We start from the raw sequence: 24,267 nt of genomic DNA, 5'->3' as shown, positions 1-24,267 counted from the left end.
GAGGTCAGGGGGCAACAGGCACAGAGCAGCCTCTCTGGCCTCCAGCTCACACATGAGCGCATCCGTATGCTGCGCGTGTGGCCTTAGATGAGCTATGAGTGGCTTGGCTTCTCTGCGCCCCGTTGTACTCATTTTGAAGCTCAGAATTCTCTAAGCTCTACGGAGCAACCCCTGCGGATGCTCAGCCAATGCTGGTTCCCTTCCCACTCCCCTGCCCCGCTGTTTTCTGACTCCCCAGGGCTCTGTACTGGCTTTTGAGGCGAAGTTAGCAGGTTACACCAAGCCTTTAGGTGGGAGCCCACCCTCGCTCCCTTTCCTGAGCAGTGACTGATGCTTAGAGACATGTGCCCTTTAGGAGCTTCTGAGTCACTTATCCTGCAGCTGGTTTCCTGGTGGGCAGTGACCCCATTACAACATACTAGCCCTGCTTAACAGCTTGACTTCTCTTCCTCTGCCTGTCTAAAGTGTGGGAAGCATATGACAAACGAGTAAATAAACATTTGGCAAGATTCTTGGCCTGATAGTCATGACCCTTAACCTTGCTTCCTTCCTAGGCTTTCTCTCCCTACACTCTCACCTCACCCTTCCTGAGGCAAACCACCCTTGTCCTCCACTCACCTATCCCCCGAGCTTGATTGTTTCATTCTCTCCTCTGAAATATTCCCCCAACCTCATGCGTCATTTCTGCAGGGCTCAGGTGGATTGCCGGCTACCACAAATACATACACACACACACAACCCCTCACAGCACTTTCTCCAGGCTTCGGTCAGGACAGTTTCCACTTTCTCTCTGCGGTAATCGCTTATTTGCTTTGTCCTTTGCTCCTCCCAGTGTCCAGGGCAAGTCTCTCATGGCCCAGCGACTTACAACTCCAGCAGATGAAGCATTTTTCAACTTTAAGGAGCCTTGTGTCACTGGGACCCAGATGGCTCATTCTGTAGTCAGAAAGCCAAGACTCAAAGACAGGAAGTAACTGGCCCCAGCAGCAAAGTGAGAACTAGAACCGAAACCTCAGGGCATCCAATGGAGAGCCATTTCAGCACCAGGGAAACTCAAGTTGGCCAACTTTTGATACCTCAACCAGGCAAAGTCGGATCAAGGTTAACTCACATACATCTGGTGCATCCGAGATTAGAAGACCCAGGAGTTGGGAATAGTATATATGTGTGTGTACATAGGGGTAGAATGAAAAGGCTAATTAAGCGCAATTCCCTGAAACAGTTTTGCTTTATCTTCTTAAGAATAATAATTATATATGCATAAATATATCATTTGTATGTATGTATGTATAAACATGAGGCTTCCCAGGTGGTGCTAGTGGTCAAGAACCCATCTGTCAATGCAGGACAGGTCAGAGATGCAGGTTTAATCCCTGGGTCTGAAAGATCCCCTCGAGGAGAATATGGCAACCCACTCCAGTTTTCTTGCCTGGAGAAGCCCATGGACAGAGGAGGCTGACGGGCTACAGTCCATACAGGCACAAAGAGCTGGACTCAACTGAAGTGGTTTAGCATGCACGCATATATATATACATACATATAAGCGTTTTCCTCTTACAGGAACAATACTTGTTTGACGTGTTTGCTGTAAAAAAAAAAAAAAAGGAACATACTAAAAAGTATAGAGAACAAAAGTAAAATCATGTAGTTTTCTACCATCCAGAATTAATCACTTACATTTTTTATATATTTCCTTCTAGAACTTTTTCCATGCAGGTGGGAATTCATTTCAGGCTTCCCTGGTAGCTCAGCTGGTAAAGAATCTGCCTGCAATGCAGGAGACCCTGGTTTGATTCTTGGGGCAGGAAGATCCCTTGGAGAGGGATAAGCTACCCACTCCAGTATTCTTGGGCTTCCCTGGTGGCTCAGATGGTAAAGAATCCGCCTGCAGTGTGGGTGACCTGGGTTCGATCCCTGGGTTAGGAAGACCCCCTGGAGGAGGGCATGGCAACTCTCCAGTATTCTGGCCTGGAAAGTCCCATGGACAGAGGAGCCTGGTGGACAGAGGAGTCCATTGGGTTCCAAAGAATCAGACATGACTGAGTGACTACGCACACAACAGGAATTCGTTTCAGTACTGGGGATGGGGATGGGGGCATGGTTTCTACAGTTCAGTGTCTTTTGTTTTTCATTTAGATCCCATGGCATAAGCATTTTCCCACATTATTATAACACGCTCACAAACTCCACTGTAATGACTGCTTAAGAGTTCACTCTGCGCCGTAATTTTTTTAACCATTTCTTAATTGTTGGATGTTTATCAATGACACTGGGGAAGCACATTCTTGAACAAGAGCCTTTGCCAGCATTTCAGATAATTTTTTTAGAACAAATTCCTAGAAGTGGAGGGCAGGGACATTTTTAAGGCTCTCTACTGGCTGCCAAGCAGCTTTCCAGAAACATGTACCAGTTACACCCCCACCAGCTGCATGAGAGAAGAGCCTTTTGATTCTGCCAAGGCAGCAGCACCTCGGGCTGGGGGAGGGCACCGCTCCACCAGAGGCCTCTCTGCGGTCCGAACAATGGGCCCCTTGTCCCGCCCCCATCTCCTCTTCCCGCACTGCCCTCCACCCCAGCTCCGGGCTTGTCTGTCTGCAAGGCCTCTGTTCAGTCCAGTCCAGCCTTGGTGCTCCAGGCTGCTGCCTCCAAGAGCAGGGAGGGTAGAGCTAAAGGTGAGAGGAGAGCCTGTCCCGTGGGGCCACCATCCTTCCAGCCCCAGGGAAAACCCCAGGAGAAGTGAGGGCAGGAGTGTGTGGGGGCTGCTCGGTCATCTGCCTCCTTTGCAGAACAAGCCCACCCAAGCCCCTGGTAGTGATCTGCACATGGCAGGGGAGAGGAGAGGCCAGCCCCAGTGACAAAGGCCACAGGGGCCTCTGGACAGCTTGGGGACGACTTCTGTTTCCCTGCAGATTCTGAAGCCCCTCCATGAATCCTCGGAAGAAGGTGGACCTCAAGCTCATCATCATTGGAGCCCTGGGGTAAGCCAAGTTCAGCTCGGGGTCTGGGGGCTGGGAAGCAGCCCCTCCCAAGGACAGTGAGACATCCAGGATGTGCTGCCTGCTTCCACGGGTCCCTTTCTGATTCAGAGTGGCACCAGGGAGGGCGTTCCACCCCAAGGAAGGGAGCTGAGGTGGGAGAAACAGACCTGGTTTTTGAACCCAGCTCTGCAGCAATGCCACAGTACCTGGGTGTGTGAACTAGGCAAACCATTTAGAGCGTCTGCCTTCCTCCGCCTTGCCACATACGCGAAAGGCCTGACCATTTTGCTGGGAGGCACTCAGCTCTCTACAAACTTCTCTGCTCACCTCGGTCCCTATTTCTAGAGTCCACTCCCTAGTCCCTTGCTACTCAAACTGCAAATGTTAGAAATTCAAGGTCTCAGAGAGAAACGGTGGTGAGAAGGGCAAGATGCTGAGAATGGTATGGGGGTGCGTGTCACGTGTCCTGGTTTTTTCTCTCAGTGTTGGAAAGACCTCCCTCCTCCACCAATATGTGCATAAGACATTTTACGAAGACTATCAGACCACACTGGGGGCCAGCATCCTCTCCAAGATTATCATACTGGATGACACAACCTTGAAGCTACAGGTGAGCAGCCCTCCCATCCCCTCTTCAACATATATGCCTGAAAGTCACCCCACAGTTCCGGGACAGGCACTCACACAGCAATGTGCACCCAGAAATAGAATCGTCTAGAGCATAGATCAGCAAACTTCAACTCATGGGCCAAATCTGGTCCTCCATCTGCTTTTGAAAATGAAGTTTTAATGGAGTACAGCCCTGCCCATTTGTTTCCTCATGTCCTTACGGCTGCTGTCACACTATATCAGCAGTATTGAGCAGCAGCAACAGACAGTAGTGTCTGCAAATCCTGGTATTCAGGAGTACTTTCACATCTGACCTGGGAGAAAATGAGGGCTCAGATGTGAAAGTACTCTTAAAAGGGTTAGTTGCTCAGTCGTGTCTGCTCTTTGCAACCCCATGGACTGTAACCCGCCAGGCTCCTCTGTCCGTTAGATTCTCCAGGCTGGAATACTAGAGTGGGTACCCATTCCCTTCTCCAGGGGATCTTCCAGACCCGGGGATCGAACCTGGGTCTCCTGCATTACAGGTAGATTCTTTACTGTCTGAGCCATCAGGGAAGCTAAATATTAGTGCAGAGATGCTGTAGCGTACATGAATGACAGAGACTCATATCTGTGTATGAAAGGACCGCATGCACCTTTACCAGGGATCTGCCCCCTACCCAGAAAGGAAGCTTTGACATGAGGTGGCCTGGTTGAACGTCCCTTCAGCCACTCATCACGGCCCCACGGGGCTACTGCTCTTTCTCTTCCAGATCTGGGACACAGGCGGCCAGGAGCGATTCCGCTCCATGGTGTCTACATTCTACAAAGGCTCTGATGGCTGTGTCCTGGCTTTTGATGTCACTGACCTGGAGTCCTTCGAAGCCCTGGAAACCTGGCGGGGTGATGTTCTGGCCAAAACCATTCCGATGGAGCAGTCCTACCCCATGGTGGTGCTGGGGAACAAGATTGATCTGGCAGACCGGCAGGTACCGTCAGCTCATCCATCCATTCACCAAACACGTGAGGACCAGCTACATGCCAGGCGCTGGGCTAAGTCCCACACACACAGAGCTGAAGCAGGCATAGTCCTTACCTTAAGAATTTCACAGTCTAATAATGGATGCATTTTAAAGATAATTATGGTGCAATATGGTAAATCATGAGCAATCATAGAGATCACCTTGGGGACCACAGTGAAAGGGCATCTATCTACTGAAATCCAGGGTATAGAAACGGCTTCCTAGAGGAAGTGGGTTCCAGGCTGAAGAAACAACATGAGCAAACATAAGAAATAGCATCATGATATGAGCTGAGAACTGAAGGCAATTCTGTCTAGAGACAGGGAATGAAAGAATGCAGGCCTAAGAAGTAGGCACATGGGATTTGAATTAACCTGTAGAATAATTTTTTTTTTTTTGGTAGAATATTAGTTCTACCCAAGGTCAGATAGGGAGTCTGTACTTATGAATCCTTGAGTCTTCAGATATTCTGAGAAAATAGTAATATGTATTTTTATTAGCTTAAGCATATTCTACATCAGCTGGCTAACCACTTAACAAATGATCTGCTTGCTCCATGACGGCAGTGACCACATTTATGTAGGTATTTACTTATTGCAGTGGCATTGAGTCAAGCTCTGTTCATCGTTGCCTACTAATAAGAAAAGAGTAAAAGTAATGTAATTTATAAAAGATGTTCTTGTGCCAAACAAAACCCAAAAGACACCACAAAGAGTGTTTGAACAGGTTGTCTTAGAGTTTCAAATAGAGACCATAAATGGGGAACTGAGTCATCATATTTGAACCACATTTTCAAAAGGGTTCAAGTAAAAAGTGATAGGAGAACCGAAGCATCATCTGGAAGGATGAAGGGTGGATGGTGAATGAGGGTGCTTCCAGCTAAGCCACTGCCTCCATAAGGAAGAGCCTCCTGTTTAGAGAGAAAGATGAGCTTGGATTTGACATGCTGAGTTTGAGCAGCTTATAGAACAGCTGACTGGGGATGACCAGTAGGCTTTAGAGCACATAAGAATGAAACTTCAAAGGAGAAGTCTATGCTGGAAATAGAAATATAGAAGTCATCAATTCTCTGGTTACTTCAGGTTGCAAATTTAGTGTCAACTCTCTAATTACAAACCCTCAATCTCAAGTAAGAGTCAAAGTCCTAAGGTGGTTCACAGCCAAGCAGTCTCGAACTTTCGCACTGGGGCCAGCAGCAGGTGAGAACACGGTGGCCTAGGAGGCAGATCCCATTGCCAGCTTTTCACGTCCACGTGTCCCCCCCTTCTCAGGATGACTCTGGGTTCAGGCTCTGTTAGGAGTGAAGCAGAAAGAGGGAGAAGTGGTCGGAAGGGCAGGGAAATCTTTATTTGACTGGTACTGTCTCGAGACGGTTTGTGCGCTCCAGCAGATATATCTCTTGGTGGGCGACTCCTTTGGGTCCTAAGAAGCCTCCAGTGGAACATTTAAATGAACCTCCCATGGCAAAGGTCTTGCATATTCTTCCTCTCTCTCCTCAGCTCCTAATTGAGGAGTTTAAGAGCCATCCTCCGTCCTACGGTTCGGCTTCTCCTGCAGATGCTCTCCCAGGGTTTGTAACAGCCGCAGGCTGGCGAGCTCTCCTTCCCAGGGCGCACCGGTACGTGCTGGCTGCACTGATGAGCCTGGGGTAATTCATTCTCAGGGCACCGTCCTCTCTCTGCCCTGATGCCTTTCACCTTAAACCCCACGGGTGCAGTTAGATACCAGTCCACTGTAGCCACCAACTGCCACGTGGCCTCTCTGAAGTCCTCTTTTGGTCAGAGTTGAAGCTTTATGCGGTCTTCCTCTTGTGTGGGTGTTCCCCCAACAGAGTTCTCTGCAAAAAATATCCTTTCTAAACCCTCCTTTTCAATCTTTTTCTATTGACGCCAGAAGGCTTGGAGTCATTCAGCAAATTCTTGCTCATCAACCTTTGGAAATGTGCACGGTCCCGTGGGTGGGCTCTCTCCCAACCAACTTGATGTCCAGCATCTATCAGATGGTAGTGTCTCTGCCACAACTTCCATTTTAGCATCTTGCTTCTGTAGGTCGTGGGGTGGGAGGTCAAGGGTGTTCAAGACTGAGAGTCTGACTTTCCCTCAGTGAGGTAAGAGGCAGCATCTTCTGTTGAGAGGGAGGAGGAAAGGAGGCAAGAAGGAGTCTTGAGCATCATGGTGAGGCTGCGCCAGGTACTGTGGAGAGAAAGAGGTGAAGGAGTTGGCCAAGGACGGAGCGCGGGACTGATGGTGCAGCAAGGGCTCTGCTACGGGAGGAGACCAGGAGACCAGCTGAGCGGAGTCCGGGTTGTGGTTTTCTTCAACAGCAGTGCATGGGGTGAAGGCCAGGGACCTGAGGGAAGGTTTTTCCAGACAAGAGCAGCTGAAGAACAGAGCTGTGAGGGCGCTGAGACCCACGGAGGGAAGAGGAGAGACTAAGAGAGGCTGAAGAACCAGGGGGCTGCCGGAGGTTGAAGAGCAGGCAAAAGGAGGAAGGGAAAAAGAGACCACATGTAAAGGTTCATGGAGGCCCTGGGCTGGGCCTGGAGGGGCAGGCGGAATGGGGAGATGGTGGAGATGGTGGGAGGGGAAAGAAGTGTGAGGCTCGGGGCTGCATGGAAAGGAAGCTTCACCAGATCACGAGCCTCCAAGGAATGAGGGTACCCAATGGGAGGCGTAAAGTGATGACTCAGAAGGGTAGAGGCATCCAGTCCCAGCTGCAGGGGCATGAGCTTTGTTCTGCAGAGAGAGGAAGAATAAAGGTTTGAAAGAAGCAGTGAAGCCCCAGGCAAGCCCAACTCCATCTCTGGAATCTGTGCTGAACAGGGTGTGGAAAGCGCCCTCCCCCTGGAGAAGGCGACAGGATTTGCAGTGGGGCAAGCCGGAGGAAGAGAGGGGAGGAAGAGAGGTGAGGAAGTGCTCACAGGCATGAAACGAGCACAGGGACGTGCAGAGGAGGAGCTGCGAGTGGGGCTCGCAGACGGACTTTGATCCAGAGACCCGGGATGGGGAGCCAGAGGTGAGGCTGGGAGGCAGCCGCCCTCCAAGGGCACAGACCGGGCAGAGGATGCTGCCGACCCTGAGAGGCGAAGCCCGGGCTTGGAGAGTGGGCTGCAGATAGTCCTCACTTTCACAGGGCTGAGTGGATAAGGACCCTGAAGGACCACCTTCTGTAAGCTCAAATTCATGTGTGTCTTTGGCTAGTTCCAGCTTTGGACACCAGACTCAGATTTCATGAGGTTATTTGAGGCTCACAGGCAATGATGCTATAAAGCACATGGCAATCTTAATACATGAAAGAGATTGTTACCCACCTTCTTAATTTAATATCTCTGGTGTGTGGGCTGGAAATATAGGGAAGTTCTTCCTACTTAACAAAAAGAAAATGAGTATTTAAAACACATATGCTAGATGTGGCATGATGAAGTGTTAGTCGCTCAGTCGTGTCCAACTCTTCACGACCCTGTGGATTGCCACCCCATGGACTGTATCCTACCAATCCTCTGCCATGGGATTCTCCAGGCGAGAATACTGGAGTGAGTTGAAATTCCTTTCTCCAGGGGATCTTCCCCACCCAGGGACTGAACCCGGGTCTCCTGCGCTGCAGGCAGATTCTTTACTGACTGAGCTGGGGATATGAGCATTGATGATGGTTGCACAGTGATGTGATGTACTGATGCCACTGAACTGGACGCTTCAGTATAGCCAAAATGACACATTTTATATTTATATAAAATATATGAACATATAATACAATTACATTAAATATATAATTATATAAAATATATTATACTTATATAAAGTTTAAATTTTATATTTATATATTATATATATTTTTATATTTTATATTTGTGTGTATTTTACCATAATCAATCAATCAATATCTCACCAGGATAATTGTAAAGAAATTGCTGACTTAGGTTTTTCTTAAAGTCTCTACCTGTTTTACAGAGGTAAAAGTGAAAAAAAAAAAAACTGTTAAAAAAAAAACAGCTCTGCTAGCATCTGTGCTATGAGGAATTTATTCATTAGGATGTAAATTCTTTGCTCTCAGGTAGGCAGGTTCTGATTTACTGCTGATGCATAACGTTGGGATTATGTTTTCTGAAGATATTCTCCGTTATTTTTTATTGGTTTAGAATGTATCTGACCTGTCTCAAGACACACAATTGATCATTTTAGATGCATACGAGATGGAAAAGCATCATAGATAAACGTCTGCAAAATGGACTAATTTTGTCAAACGTTTGACCGCTGATGAAAAATAAAATGTTAATAGCATGTGTGCATGCTAAGTCACCTCAGTTATGTTCTACTCTTTGTGACCCTGTGGACTGTAGCCCACCAGGCTCCTCTGTTCACGGGACTCTCCAGGCAAGAATACTAGAGTGGGTTACCATGCCCTCCTCGGGATCGTCCGGACCCAGGGATCAAACCCACATCTCTCATGCTTCCTGTTTAGGCAGTTGGGTTCTTTACCAGTAGCACCACCTGGGAAGACCATTAACAGTATATTGTCAAGGCCAGAGGAGCCTGGTGGCTACAGCCCATAGGGTAGCAAAGAGTCAGACATGACTGAAGCAACTTGGCTCACACACACATCAGCCAAAACAAAAATCAACGGAGTAACACTTCCAAAGTTTTCACCCTTCCCATGTCTCCATGTACCACAACCTGAGTTTATGTCTACAGTCAGAGCCTCAGATATATATAACTGTTATTTTATAAATAAAAGACAACAAGATTTTAAAAATCATGAAGCTGGTGCTAGAATTGGGAAGGAAAAATGAAAACTGCCGTGTGGGTCATTTTTTCCCCGTGGCAACTTTCTGAGGTTGACTGGAAGACGTGGGGGGATTATAAAAAGAAGGTTAATTCGCAACACAATCTCAACTGATATTCTGGAGTATGTATTTAACCACTCTGTAAAAACTGGACAGAGAAGGAGCGGGGAGAAATGAGATAAATGCCTGTCACGCCAGGCAGCGGGCAGGGTCGGTCACGGTCCACGGCAGAGAAGGGGCTGTACCTATGTATCACTGTACATGAGGGCTTATCTTCCTAGCTCTGTCTCTGGGTGAACCTGGGCACCAGTCTGGGCTTCTGCTTCTCACGCCGTGAGATATGAAGAAGCTCCCTGCCTCCCGGAAAAGCAGAGGCACTTGAGTTCATTTCAGTTCGCTTCCATGTTTTCTGCAACTCCCAAGGACCAACAGTGTGCCCAGAAAGATGCTCGTCACCTGGTGGGGGGGCAGGATATAAAGAAGGAGGGAGCAAGAAGAGGAAGTCCAGTCCTTGCCCTAAAGTCTTTTCAAGGACTTTAAAAGATACAAAGCCCTTTGCACTCCTAAGATGCCATCGACATATTGCAACATGTTAATTTCTAATGGTCGATTATGTGTGTGTTACTGGTGAGGACAACCATAATCAGCAACCTGGCCATCCTCGACGCTTCATCCACATAGCTCAGGATTTTGCCCGAGCTGTGAGGCATCTTGGTTGTTCGCCGGGTCAGGGGCGCTTATGCTCCAGGGGAGGGGGCCGTCCTGGCTGCTGGGGAGCCCCTCGCACCACGAGGCAGGAGGACCTTAGGACCAGAGGCCAAGGCCAGCGCCGGGGCCGCTCCCTGCTCTGCTCCAGCACAGCAGCTCCCAGGAGGCTGGGGAAGGAAGGGGGTGTGGGGATGCCGTCCGGACACCCCAGGGGGCAGGCCACTCAGCCAACCCCAGTGCCTGGACCTGGGGCCAGAACAGCAAGGACCAAAGAGACAGGCAAAAGTGGAGCTCCTTTAACCCCAGGAAGACAGACTTTCCCGAACCTGCAGGAGACAAAGGATAGTCTCAGATCTCCCCCTGGCTGCCCGGTGTTCAGGAAAAGGAGCTGAGTCATTCTTTGTTATGAGAAAAACCTTGGCTACCTTAAACAAAATGAAACAATGGTTATAAAGTTCCAGGCACAGCAAATATCAACATATGGTCATTCCTTATTCCCCCAAATAACTGATTAGACTAAACTCAGCGGAGCCAATGGTCTTTGGAGGTAAACTGCAGAGCTGCCAGAGCCTTCTCCAAGGCAATGGCCTCAAACTGTGATTGGTATTTACATTTGGGTAGAGGTGTATTCATTCAGCCTGAACAGAGTGGCTTGTAGAGCCAGGCCAAGAGCTAAAAAGTCCTGACTCTGAGCTCTCAACTCAGACAGTAAAGAGTCTACCTGCTGTGCAGGAGTCCTGGGTTCGATCCCTGGGTCGGGAAGATCCCCTGGAGGAGGAAATGGCAACGCTCTCCAGTATTCTTGCCTGGAGAATGCCATGGACAGAGGAACCTGGCAGGCTACAGTCCATGGGGTCGCAGAGAATTGGACACGACTGAGTGACTTCACTTTTACTTTCTTTGTTTCTTTCTGAGCTAAGAAAGCTAGAGTCCAGTGGGAGACAACAGAGCACAGTTCCTGCGCAGGGCCCAGCAGAGGGCAGTGCAGGCGGAGTGAGAGGGCGGGGCTGGAGCTGCCTCTGAGCTCTGCCGTTCTTAGCTGTGTGATCTGAGGCAAGCTGCTGAAACTCTGACCTCAGGGGTCTTATTTACAAGTGAGTGAAAGTCATTCAGGCGTGTTTGACTCTTTGCAACCCCATGGACTATACAGTCCATGGAATTCTCCAGGCAAGGATATTGGAGGATAAGGCCTTTCCCTTCTCCAGGGGATCTTCCCAACCCAGGGACTAAACCCAGGTCTCCCACATTGCAGGCAGATTTTTTACCAGCTGAGCCACAGGGAAGCCCAAGAATCTTTCTGACCCAGGGATTGAACCGGGGTCTCCTGCATTGCAGGCAGATTCTTTACCAACTAAGCTATCAGGGAAGCCCTCTTACCTATCAGTTCAGTTCAGTTCAGTCACTCAGTCGTGTCCGACTCCTTGCGACCCCATGAATCGCAGCAAGCCAGGCCTCCCTGTCCATTACCATCTCCCGGAGTTCACTCAGACTCATGTCCATTGAGTCAGTGATGCCATCCAGCCATCTCATCCTCTGTCGTCCCCTTCTCCTCCTGCCCCCAATCACTCCCAGCATCAGAGTCTTTTCCAGTGAGTCAACTCTTCGCATGAGGTGGCCAAAGTACTGGAGTTTCAGCTTTAGCATCATTCCTTCCAAAGAAATCCCAGGGCTGATCTCCTTCAGAATGGACTGGTTGGATCTCCTTGCAATCCAAGGGACTCTCAAGAGTCTTCTCCAACAACACCGTTCAAAAGCATCAATTCTTCGGCGCTCAGCCTTCTTCACAGTCCAACTCTCACATCCATATGTGACCACAGGAAAAACCATAGCCTTGACTAGACGGACTTTAGTTGGCAAAGTAATGTCTCTGCTTTTGAATATGCTATCTAGGTTGGTCATAACTTTCCTTCCAAGGAGTAAGCGTCTTTTAATTTCATGACTGCAGTCACCATTTGCAGTGATTTTGGAGCCCAAAAAGATAAAGTCTAACACTGTTTCCACTGTTTCCCCATCTATTTCCCATGAAGTGATGAGACCAGATGCCATGATCTTCATTTTCTGAATGTTGAGCTTTAAGCCAATTTTTTCACTCTCTTCTTTCACTTTCATCAAGAGGCTCTTTAGTTCTTCTTCATTTTCTGCCATAAGGATGTTGTCATCTGCATATCTGAGGTTATTGATATTTCTCCCGGCAATCTTGATTCCAGCTTGTACTTCTTCCAGCCCAGCGTTTCTCACGATGTACTCTGCATAGAAGTGAAATAAGCAAGGTGACAATTTACAGCCTTGACGTACTCCTTTTCCTATTTGGAACCAGTCTGTTCCATGTCCAGTTCTAACTGTTGCTTCCTGACCTGCATACAGATTTCTCAAGAGGTAGGTCAGGTGGTCTGGTATTCCCATCTCTTTCAGAATTTTCCACAGTTTATTGTGATCCACACAGTCAAAGGCTTTGGCATAGTCAATAAAGCAGAAGTAGATGTTTTTCTGGAACTCTCTTGCTTTTTCCATGATCCAGTGGATGTTGGCAATTTGATCTCTGGTTCCTCTGCCTTTTCTAAAACCAGCTTGAACATCTGGAAGTTCACAGTTCACATATTGCTGAAGCCTGGCTTAGAGAATGTTGAGCATTACTTTACTAGCATGTGAGATGAGTGCAATTGTGTGGTAGTTTGAGCATTCTTTGGCATTGCCTTTCTTTGGGATTGGAATGAAAATGGACCTTTTCCAGTCCTGTGGCCACTGCTGAGTTTTCCAGATTTCCTGGCATATTGAGTGCAGCACTTTCACAGCATCGTCTTTCAGGATTTGAAATAGCTCCACTGGAATTCCATCACCTCCACTAGCTTTGTTCATAGTGATGCTTTCTAAGGCCCACTTGACTTCACATTCCAGGATGTCTGGCTCTAGATGAGTGATCACATCATCGTGATTATCTGGGTCTTGAAGATCTTTTTTGTACAGTTCTCCTGTGTATTCTTGCCACCTCTTCTTAATATCTTCTGCTTCTCTTACCTATATAGTGCAGCTAAAAAGACCCACTTCACAAGGTTGTTAGAGGATTAAATGAGTTAGTATGATCAGTCGTCTAATCCATCATGTGGCCCAGACTAGAAGCTTATCATCTGCTCCCAGGACTTTCTCCTGGGCAAGAAAGGTTAGCAGGGACCCGGGTCTCTGCCCAGCAGCATAGGCCTGATAAGCCTGCTCAGGAGAATGGGTCCTCCCCCCAGGCCCTGGCTGGTGTGTGTTGCACCCACCTCCCTTTGCAGGCACTGAGGAAGGAGCTGCTGGCAAGAAGCCACTCCCAGTGTAGGCCTCAGGAAGACGCTGTAGTGAGGAGGGCTTTAATTCTTCCAAGCCTGTGTTCAAATCCTGCTCAGCCCTACATATGCCAGTCTCCAATCTCCTTGTGTGTGAAATGGAGCTAACAATAGCCACCTCGTTGGCTTATGTTAACAAAAAAAATAATAGCAAAAATAGCACACGTAAGCTTACAGCCGCATGGAAGGTTCTCAGTATTTGGGATTGGCAGTGGAGAAGGTGGGGCTTGGATGGTGGAGATGATCGTGGTGGGGACATGATGACATCAGGGATGATGGTGAAGATGATACAGGAATGGTGGTCATTTCTTCCCCTCGTGCAGGTTCCGCAAGAGGTAGCCCAAGGCTGGTGTAAAGAGAAGGATATTCCCTATTTTGAAGTCAGTGCCAAGAATGACATCAACGTGGTACAAGCCTTTGAGATGCTGGCCAGTCGGGCTCTGTCGAGGGTGAGTGGCACATGCCAGGGCTGCCCCCTAGGGCGGGCACAGGGAGGGATGCGGCTGCGACAGTATTGCTCATTATCTTAATCAGTCGCTGAGTGAGCTCAACAGTACTCTAATTCTGGAACCACAGAATTCCAGAGGCATTAAGCTTCCTTAGCTTTATGGGGGGGTTCATCATTGGTGGTCCCTCAGTCTGACTGATTATCATTTGTGGAGTTTCCATAAAATACGGTCCTGTACCTCACCCCCGGAGATTCGAATTCAGTAAGAGTCTCAGAAGCGATGAGCTAGTTCAGTCCTCACTGATGCGAGAGCAGCCCCATGGTGTTAAGTATTGGTCCAGGGGGAATAATCAAGCCTGGAGAATTTGCTGACATCCTCCAATCAAGACAATGGATAGATGTAGACCCCGTGGTGTGGTCTTGCAACAAGCAGGTCTTGAGTGCGCCATTTGCGCCGGGCCCCTTGCAGTGCCCCAGGGCCCGTCAGTCTCGTAAGAAGACAGGTCCCCATGGGAGCAGCTGCAGCGCAGGCTTTGCACGGTGGGCAAGGATGGGTGAGGGGGCCCCAGAGGAGGGGCACACAGCCCGCACTGCGGAAGGGAGGCAGGAGAGAGGAGAGGAAGCTCAGGGCGGGCTGCCCGGCAGCATTAGCAGGGTTTCAGTCCCATTCTGTGTGGAGTCTGGAAACTATGAAGAGGGTCCGTGAGAGACTGGCATTGGGAGGGGCTCAGCCCGTTTCACTGTTCTGCCACATCCAGCCAAGGTGGGTTCTTAGAAGCACGGAGAAGGCCATCACAGCAGTGATTTTTAATTTTTAATCTTTAAGGAAAAGAGCAGATGAGGACAGCCGGTTGGAGGGCTGCCCTCTGCAGAGTAGCCCACTGCCTGGCACTGCCCACCATGGGGACAGCAGCCACCCCCAGAAGCTGCCCAGGGAGAGGGTTCAAGCTCGCCATCTTCATACCCCATTGCCTTAACCTTAGGGTTTGTCCTCGCGGGCTATTCTTAATACATGCCCTCCAGGCCACCCGCCCTCACCGTCTCCTTTGGTGGGAAGCAGGGGCTGACTATCTCCAGCGCTTGGTCAAGCGCAGCTCTGTAACCCAGTTGGTAGCACAGACGTGCCTGCTTAGGCCATTCCCTGGAAGGCGCGGGCAGCTGCTTGACCCTGTAGGGTGACGCGTGATCGACGATCCACCACACACACGGTGCTGTGATCACCAAATGCCTCCTCACAGGGAAGCTCCATCAGCTCCACCAGCCCGTGTCTGTGTGCGGTGAGCATCCGTCCTCCCTGGAGAAGGCATGTCCTCATTCCTGAAGCCATGTCCTTCCTGCTGTGCCTCTGTCCTGACGCAGCGGCGTTATTAGATGTTAGCCTGTCTTGTCTTGTTTTCTTCCCAACGGCCTTACTTGTCAAGAGGGTGGACTGGCAACCCCGAGTCAGTCCCTCATGATGATGGAGGGAACCTACGATGGGAAGTCTAGAGGCCGAAGGCGCGATATCCACAGTCAGACTGGCCTCAGCTGGATCCTGGCCTTATGCTTTCAGGTGGACTCCTGGGCAAGACCTATGACTCCTCTGAGCCTCAGTTTCCTCACCTATAAAACAGAAATAATTCCATCCCATAAAAATTCTTGAGATGTCAGGCCAGGGCTAGCGATGCAGACCTCCTGGCCCGTGGTCAGGTAGAGGATTAAGGCATCCACAAAAGACGGTCGGGGGGTGAGGAAAGTGCCATGGGCGGGGGTGGGGGGGGGGGGGGGGGGGGGGAGGAGAATGGCCAAGGCATCAGCGTGACTGAGAGGCACTGGTGGCAAGGCCGGTTAGGATGCCTACCCGGAGAAGGGGCCTGTCGGTTGGATGCTGAGATGACAGACAGTTTGCAGGTGGACGGCTAGGCCGGTGCAGGTGTGAGCAGCAGCTGCAGAAGGGCAGCAAGAAGGGCATGACAGCGGCCCAGGTGTGAGTCCCCGGGGCTCATGTGAGGGACCGCCACGGGCTCCATTTGTACGAGGGGGAGATGTGGCCTGGAGGAAGCTGGGGGCGCTGGGCCAAGGTGAGCAGCAAGGCTCTCGACCTCAACAGCAGCAGGCCATGGAGGCCTGCTGAGCCCCGACCAGACCTCAGACTGCATATGATAGGCCCGTCGTCTCTAGACCCACTGCCAGACCCCTGGGCCACACAGGAGCCCCCCGGGGCCTGGAAGCCAGGGTCTGTCCTCCTGCTATGTCCCCGTTATTGAGAAATTTGGAGGAGAAACATTTTGCGCTAAAACAAACATACGTACTAGGACGAAGAATGTAGAAACACATGTGGGTTTTTAAGGTGAAGCTGGAGTTTGCAAAACTCTATTTTAAGGTCAAAGAAGAGTTTTCAAGGACATTTCCTCCAAGGACCTGTCTCTCCTTCGCATGTGCTCATGCACAGCAGTCCAGAATCCTTGGAGAGGAGGATGACGGAGGGAGCCCAGCCTGGGGTGGGAAGAGCTGGGTTCTGAATCAGCGGATCTGGCTTTAAATCCCGCTCTTACTCACTGTGTCCTTGACAAGTCACGTGCTTCCTTAAGCCATCGCTTCCCTCCCTTTACAGTACAAGTAATAGTGTCTTCCTCTAGATAAAGTAATGTGGTGGTCCAGAGAAGGCTATGAAGGAAAGGTAGCGGTTTCTATTCATTTATTTTGGTTTCACTGGGTCTTCGTTGTGGCACCTGGACTCAGTAGTGATAGCATGTGGGTTTCGCTGCCCCGAGGCATGTGACTCTTAGATCAAACCTGCATTCTTAATCCCTAGACCACGAGAGCAGGCCCTAAAAGGTAGCTATTTTTAAACGAAAGCGCAGGGAAGTTTCATGCTGCAGGGAAGATGAGCTTGATGGGTGGTTCTGAAGGTACAGGCATGAGAAGATGGAGATGACAAGGATGCGGTGGATTTAAGAGACTTTGGAGGGAGCGCTATTGATGGTTGATGATGATCAAATAGAGGAGAGAAGGAATCAGGAGCTGCTGAAGTTGATGACGAGGTTTCTAGCTTGCCAAACGTAGGAATGATTGATTAGTGATGCTATCGACCAAGATAGAAAAGAGACGAGGGACAGCAGAAGCCTCACAAGAGGAGGAGCGATGGGGCACACGGCTTCCTTGGAACGTCTGAGTTCTGCAGCGAGCTCTGGATGGAAGGAGCGATTTACAGGTAGAATACCAGAAGAGGTGCTCAGTTTGCATTCTGAAAGGAGAGAAGGCAGATAGTTACTTTAGTGTCCCAATCTGGCCACTTGAAAGGATCAGGTGTTTAGCTATTCATGGTTATGATGCCCCTCATAGAATAGCATTGAAACATGTATATTACCATATGTGTAACAGATTGCCAGTCCAGGTTCGATGCATGAGATAGGGTGCTCAGGGCTGGTGCACTGGGATGACCCTGAGGGATGGGATGGGGAGGGAGGTGGGAGAGGGGTTCAGGATGGGGGACACATGTACACCCATGGCTGATTCATGTCAGTGTATGACAAAATCACTACAATCTTGTAAAGTAATTAGCCTCCAATTAAAATTAATTATTTAGTTTTTAAAAAAGAATGCCCTCATAATCAAAGAAGGGGAACCCGCCTGCTTTGGGGGATTTGGGCTGATAGGATTTTGCTCTTACCAAGCTGGCAATACCACCCCTGCTGGGCTGGTTAGGCCTGGCGTGGGCCGCAGTGTGGAGGCCCAGTTCCTTTTGGGTTAATTAGAGAAAGACATAATTACCATGTCTGGGAGAAGGCAGGCTGACTAACAGCTGAGCCTAGTGAAATTACAGGACTTTTATAAGGTCCTTGGGGTGTAGGATGTAAAGGCAGGGTCATGAGGTGACCAGGCTCGGAGAGACAGACTCACAGCCACATCCTCACCGAAATGGTGTGTTAGGATTCTAGGTGTCATGTCACTCGGCATGCACAAACTTGCCAAGAAGTCAGTGGTCTGAATTTCACAGGGAGGCTAATTATGGCCTGCTGGTGGCTTGGAAGCTCTGTAGGAAACCCGAGGATTGAGATGATGCCCTTATCGAGTGAAATGATGTCATAAACAGAAAGAGCTCAGGGCTGACGTGACCCTGGGGAGGATGTGACTATTACTGGGTGAAGAGAGCCGGCCTGAAGACCTCAGTCTTTACCTGTGTAACGGATGAGCAGGCCTCTCACGTCTTCCGAAGCAGCATTCTGTTTGTTCCGCAAAGCGCAAAGCGGCTCAGAAAGTGCGCAGCTACTCCGGCAGCTCAGACTCTCCTCCCCAAGTCCAGCAACTGAGGCTGAGGCCCAGGCTCTCCTCATGGTCTCAACCGGCCTGGATGTGAGGCTGGGGCACTCTCGGGGTGATGAAACAGCAGGCCCAGCCTCCTGGCCCAACAGGTCCAAGAAAATGTTCTGATTCCAGCCAAGGTGCCTTTGTCGTTCCCGGTGAGAGGAGGCCTGACAGAATACCACAATAAGAGGCTCCTTTCAAAAGCCTGTCTTTCTGGAAGCAGTGGATCTGTCAGCCTAAACAGTAATGCTCGTCTCCACCTTGCCCCTCCCGGTGAGGCTCAGAAGCGTCAGGCTTTTAATCGCAGTCCACTCAATGGAGCGCGCAGGCCCTGCAGAAGGGACTGACTGCAGGACTAGGCGGTGTCCCGAGCCGTGCAGACCCCAGCCCGCACACCAGGCCTCGGCGGTGCTGGGAGAAGGAGCTTCTCGAGCCATTTTCTCTGCTTGGGCACCTCTGGGTAGGAGTCTGCTCTCTTGGGGTGAGGAGCTGGGGGAATCTGAGGTCTGCAGGCTGGGTCTACAAGCAGTGGGCTAGGATCCTCCCCAGCAGAGGGAGATACAGGGCTGGCGTGAGACATCCCTGGAGGGACAGGCTTTCACTGGGAGATGCTGGCCCCCACTCCCCAAAACTAATACTTGCTATTAATATATATATATATGACAAGGCTTCCCAGGTGGCGCTAGTGCTAAAGAACCCACCTGCCAGTGCATGAGATGTAAGAAACATGGGTTCCATCCCCGGGTGGGGAAGATTCTCCAGAGGAGGACATGGCAACCCACTCCAGTATTCTTGCCCAGAGAATCCCATGGACAGAGGAGCCTAGAGGGCTACAGTCCACAGGGTCGCAAAGAGGCGGACACAACTGAAGGGATTCACCATGCACGCGTGCATACACGACAAAGAAAATTCTAATTTCCCCAGAGAATTTGCTGGGGGCTACTCTAGGCCCATCATCCGGGCTGACTAAGGGGAGCTGTGCTCTGCTGGCCAGGACACCCTACCAGCTGAGAGATGGGGGCTCTGCAAGAAGCAAACACGTGAAGAAGGGCTGGGTCCCAGGCCCGGTGCCCTGAGTTCTGGGCTGTCAGGCTGAACTACTGCTCAGCCTGAGGGTGGCAGTGAGCGGTGGGGCATCAGAGGACCTTCTTGTGCATCTTGGGGGCCACCATCGTGAGGGCGAAGCAGCCTCCTGGGATCCAGAGTCATGGGCACTAAGGATCTGGTTGACATTCCCCAGCTGGGACCCACAGAGGAAGTAAAGGCACAGACATCATTTTGGAAATTGTCCCCTCGGAGGGACACTTGAGACAGCCGCATGGAGGAGGCTGGTTCCCAGCTCAGGTCCACATTGGCATATCCACTGGTGTGGGTGGTGAGTGATCCACTCACCATCACACACACAACACCCGCCGTGGGAGGAGCGTAAAGGCTGGGAGCTCAGAGACGGGGGAGCGTGAGCAGGGAAAGAGACGTGACCCCCCAAGAAGAGGCCCATCTCCTGCAGGAGGTCGGCCTCCCCGCCTCACCCCTGTGCCAAGAAGGGCGGCTCATGGCAGAGGGGTGGCCAGCCGGGTGGGCAGAGGCCTGTCAGACTGACCGCAGGCTTTCTCTGTACCTTGCTGAGACAGGAGACTTTGGGAGGCTGGGCAGAGAGGCAAAAAGGCCCAGTAGAAACATTGAGTCTGTTTTTGGGAGGGCTCCCTGGACGTGGGAGGGACAGAGGATGGAGGGGAGGTTGGGAGCTGGACACAGAAGGTTGGGGTGTGGGGACGTCCGCAGGGACATCTTCTGCAGGCACAAGCAGTGGGCTCTCATCTCTGTCACCTGAGGTCAGACGTCCCCTGGGTTGTCCTCTCTGGAGAATGGTGAGTGAGGGGACCCGGCTGGAGGTCAGGAGACCTGGGCTGCTTCGCCCTCACGATGGCGGCCCCCAAGACGCACAAGAAGGTCCTCTGATGCCCCGCCGCTCGCTGCCACCCTCAGGCTGAGCAGTAGTTCAGCCTTACGGCCCAGAACTCGGGGCACCGGGCCTGGGAGCCAGCCCTTCCTCACGTGTTTGCTTCTTGCGGAGCCCCCATCTCTCAGCCGCTCCCTCTAGGGTGTCCCGGCCATGCAGCCGCCGGCCTGCTCTGGGCTCCGCTGAAGGAGCTGGAGAAGGCGGTGAGGCAGGAGCGGGCGGGGAAGACCTCCCCTGGGCCTCCCAGCTGCACAAGGCTAGCGAACAGAAAGCCCGACCACCACCGGCCATTGAGAAATAGAGGGCAGCGGGAGCTCGGCCCGCGGAGAGGCGAACGCTAACGCCTCTTTTCCTTCCGCAGTATCGAAGCATCTTAGAGAGTTACCTCACAGACTCCATCAAGCTCTCACCGGAAGACCAGCCCAAGAGCAGATGCTGCTGACCCTCCGGACCCCGGCTCTGCGCGCCCAAGGACGGAGCGTGCGCCGAGCTGGCCACCCGGGCCCCCAGCCCCGCCGGCCGCCCGCGCTCAGACCGCAGCCAGGCTCCGAGGCCAGCCGCGGCCCTCGCCTCCAGACCAGCCCTGCCTCAGGCGGAGTGCAGACAGTCAGGGCCGAACCGGGACGTCCCAGCCGAGTCCCAGAGGAGTCACGGCCCCCTCGCTGGCCCCGGCTTTCCTGCCCTGCGCCCTCCCCAGACACCTCCTGCTTTGGAAGGCGCATCCCTGCACCCGGGCCCCTGCGTGCGGAGGCGATGGACCGGCCTTCCTCAGCGCGCCCACCGCACCCCACCCCCTCAGAGCCGCCGCACAGCTGTGGACCAGGATCCCTGCAACCAGGGCCGGGGAGGAGGTCCCCTCAACCCCTGGCAGCAGCTGGTCAGGCCTGGGACACCATCTGTCTGTCCCCCCCGCAGCGCAGGACAGAAGGAGCACAGGAAGACCGCCCTCCCGCCCCCCCCCCCCCCACCGGGCCGTGTGTGTCTCCTTGCTGGTAGGCTGCAGCCTCCGCTGGTTCGTCTGTCACACGAGGGTGGCGCGCGCCCTGCCCACATCCTGTGGCTCCTGAGGACCAGAAGCTCAGCTTCAATCCCAGGCGCTCTTGTGGAGACACACTGGCCATTCACTCCACAAGTCCTTTTGTGTATCTACTACGTACGATGCCTTGAGGTCCAGGGACGCGTGTAACAAAGACCTTGCTCTCCTGGTCTGACGTTCTGGAGAGGGGGAGGCAGGAAACCCAGAATTTGAGATGTTTTCAATTAGCAGGTAAGCGAGGTGATGGGAGAGAGAAGGGCGGAGGGTGGGGTTAGGTGCTGTTTCAGCCAAGGTAGCCCAGGAGGGCTTCCCTGGGGAAGCGACACTGGCCCAAAGGCTGGAGAATGAGAAAACGGCTGCCATCTGAATTGGATGAAGAGCATTCTGAAGACAGGTAGAAGCAAGGGCCAAGGCTCCAAGTCAAGGACAAGCTTGTTTTATTCCAGGGACAGTGAAAAGACACTCATTAACCTGAGAACTCAAAGCTGCTATTCCAGGGACAAAGTGGACCCCCACCCCCACCCCCACCCCTGGAAGACTCCTTGCCAGCCGGCCACCAGAGGGCAGCAGTGCGCCTCCCAGCAGAGCGGGAAAGGGCGGCTCGATGGACGCTGGAAGGGCCGCAGTTTTCGTCTGCTGAGATGCTCAGAGCTCTTTCTTTGGCTCCGGGCATTTTCAGTCCTTCGAGATTCATGAGGCAGAAACATACCAATTTCTTAATCCTACTGAAAGGTGGGCAAAAACTGCAGCATCGGTGATTCAGGCAAGAAATCAGCATCGGTGATAAATACTGGAACGCTGGGGAGTCTGTTCCTGCAGATGCTACAGCCATAACCTTCTTTTTCTGCTGGTGATGAGCAGCATTTACAGAGCCCAACCTGAAGGGAGTAGGCGAGATGACTGACCACCCCCAGGGTTTCCGCGGCCACATCCATGCCCACCACGGAAGTCTCCTGTCAACACAGCAGTACCCTTCTCTGAATGTGAGCACTGGACTTCCAAGCGTCACCTGGCACTGAAGATTTGCCCAGAGGTAGAGGAAAGGGCAGGTGAGGGGTCAGTAAGAGTTTGGGGAACCCCTTCTCCCCACAGGAGCAGGCGGCCCCGCGCACAGCTCTGGCTCTGCGTCCTTTGTGGGGGCGGCACTCTGCGTGTCTGCTCTCCCGGGGGCAGTGGGACTGTGGACTGGATGCGTGGTGCATGGAATGTGTACCACAGCTTGTGCACTTCAGTGGGCCTAGGGACCATTCTAAATGTGCACGACAGATAATAAACGTCTTTCTTAGTTTTAATCCTTTGTGGTATTTGGCTTTTAAAGTCTTTTTTTTTTTTCAATATCTGCATAGTTCAAAATTCAAAAGATACTAAAAGGGAAGACAAAGACATCAAAACGTGAAATAGGACCGTACCGGTCAGTGCTCACTGCAAAATGAAAACGCCTTGTGCCTTGTCCAAAAATCGCAAGTTCCAAGACGGTGACGCTGAACTGTTAAAACAAGCATGGGGTCCTTCTGAGCGCAGGGACCACCTGCTTAGGAAGTCATGACTAAGTACGCGTGTTCTCAGGGCTCCCCAGAATGACAGACCCTGGCCAGGACCAGCTGAGCTGCTTGGAGATAAAAGGTTCTGTCTCTGCAAAAGTCACGTGGAGATCCAACCCCAGGCCCAAACCACACATTCTGAGTCTTGTCTGGAGTCAGGAGCCAGGACCGAATGTTTGCATGCGGGTGGAGAGTAGGGGCCGCAGCCCACAGCCTCCCTCCTATCACGACTAAGGGACATGCTAGTGACCAGTCTCAAGATGGAACTCAGCTGAGACACTGTGGGCCGCTCCTCACCCCCAGCCCCACGTCTGAATCAGGCTGGCCCTCAGTTCCCACCCCACAGGAGCAGGTATTGGCAGCGAGAGGCAAGGTGAGGGGGCTCTAACTCCAGGCCCAGGAGAGCCCACTAGAGCCTGCATGGGGGTGGGACAGCAAGTCGCAGGGCCCTGCCCTCAGCATCCCTTCAGAGAGGGGACCCAGCCAACAAGACTGGGTGACCAGGCCCTTCCTGGACCCACCACAGCCCTGCTCCGAGGGGCAGCTGCAGGCTGCTAGTGAATAATCGAGAATCCAGCCCAGGGCTCTGTGTGGCACACACCCATAACGTGAAAGTGAAAGTCACTCGGTCGTGTCCCCCTCTTGCTGCTGCTGCTGCTAAGTTGCTTCAGTCGTGTCCAACTCTGTGCGACCCCATAGACGGCAGCCCACCAGGCTCCCCCGTCCCTGGGATTCTCCAGGCAAGAACACTGGAGTGGGTTGCCATTTCCTTCTCCAATGCATGAAAGTGAAAAGTGAAAGTGAAGTCGCTCAGTCGTGTCCGACTCTTAGCGACCCCATGGACTGCAGCCTACCAAGCTTCTCCGTCCATGGGATTTTCTAGGCAAGAGTACTGGAGTGGGGTGCCATCACCTTCTCCACTCTTAGCCACCCCATAGACTATACAGTCCGTGGAATTCTCCAGGCCAGAATGCTGGAGTGGGTAGCCTATCCCTTCTCCAGAGGATATTTCTGACCCAGGAATCAAACCAGGGTCTCCTGCTTTGCAGGCGGAGTCTTTACCAGCTGGGCCACAAGGGAAGCCCACACATGCCCATGGGCCTTGGGAAAAAAAACAAACCTGGCCTGGCCCCACTGCCCATGGGGATTGGGGGAAATGCTGTTTCTGTGTTTGCTCCTCCTCAGAGGCTCCCACTGTCCCCTCCACAGCCAGGGGTAGGTCCTGCTCTCAGCCACCAGCAGGCACCCATGATGTGATCCTGTTCCCAGAAGCTCAGTCCAGGGGCAGCCACATTGGCCGCGGCAACACCCAAGACCCACTGCCATGCACAGCAGACCCAGCTGCAACAGTGGACCGGTATGAGGCCGGACCCGTGGCATGCACACCTGGAGGCTCCCCCCGAGGTGAAAGCTGGAAGCAGGGTCAGGCATGGCGGGAAGTTTAGTTCCATTAGAGGGCAGCGGCCTGCACCACTGTACCAGGACCAGTGTGTGCCTCTGTGTGTGTGTGTGTGTGTTGAGTGGAGGGGGTAGGGAGCAAGGGATTAGAAGATCAGACAGTGGATTTCCCTTGCTAAAGTACAGACAAAGTAAAAA

The 24,267-nt window shown here is 51.9% G+C and overlaps 1 protein-coding gene across 5 annotated transcripts in view; it reads left to right on the top strand.

The window, feature by feature from the left end:
- Positions 1 to 24,267, top strand: part of RAB7B (RAB7B, member RAS oncogene family) — a 40,118-nt gene that overhangs the window by 5,902 nt on the left and 9,949 nt on the right. For 2 of the 5 annotated variants that reach the window (XM_042256999.1, XM_042257000.1), the window contains 4 exons: positions 2,910 to 2,978; positions 3,462 to 3,588; positions 4,340 to 4,555; positions 13,723 to 13,848. In XM_042256999.1, coding sequence (XP_042112933.1) covers positions 2,926 to 2,978; positions 3,462 to 3,588; positions 4,340 to 4,555; positions 13,723 to 13,848 — 522 coding nt within the window. In that variant the 5' untranslated portion in view covers positions 2,910 to 2,925. Of the gene's footprint in view, positions 1 to 2,909; positions 2,979 to 3,461; positions 3,589 to 4,339; positions 4,556 to 6,087; positions 6,207 to 8,723; positions 8,889 to 13,722; positions 13,849 to 20,455; positions 22,423 to 24,267 lie in introns of those variants that run through there. The other 3 variants (XM_004013563.5, XM_027976225.2, XM_042257002.1) reach the window with 3 other exon arrangements.

This window comes from Ovis aries, chromosome 12 (assembly GCF_016772045.2).
Source record: "Ovis aries strain OAR_USU_Benz2616 breed Rambouillet chromosome 12, ARS-UI_Ramb_v3.0, whole genome shotgun sequence".
Classification (NCBI taxonomy): domain Eukaryota; kingdom Metazoa; phylum Chordata; class Mammalia; order Artiodactyla; family Bovidae; genus Ovis; species Ovis aries.
The sequence above is the reverse complement of the archived record's forward strand: the minus strand, read 5'-3'. Positions and strand labels throughout refer to the sequence as shown.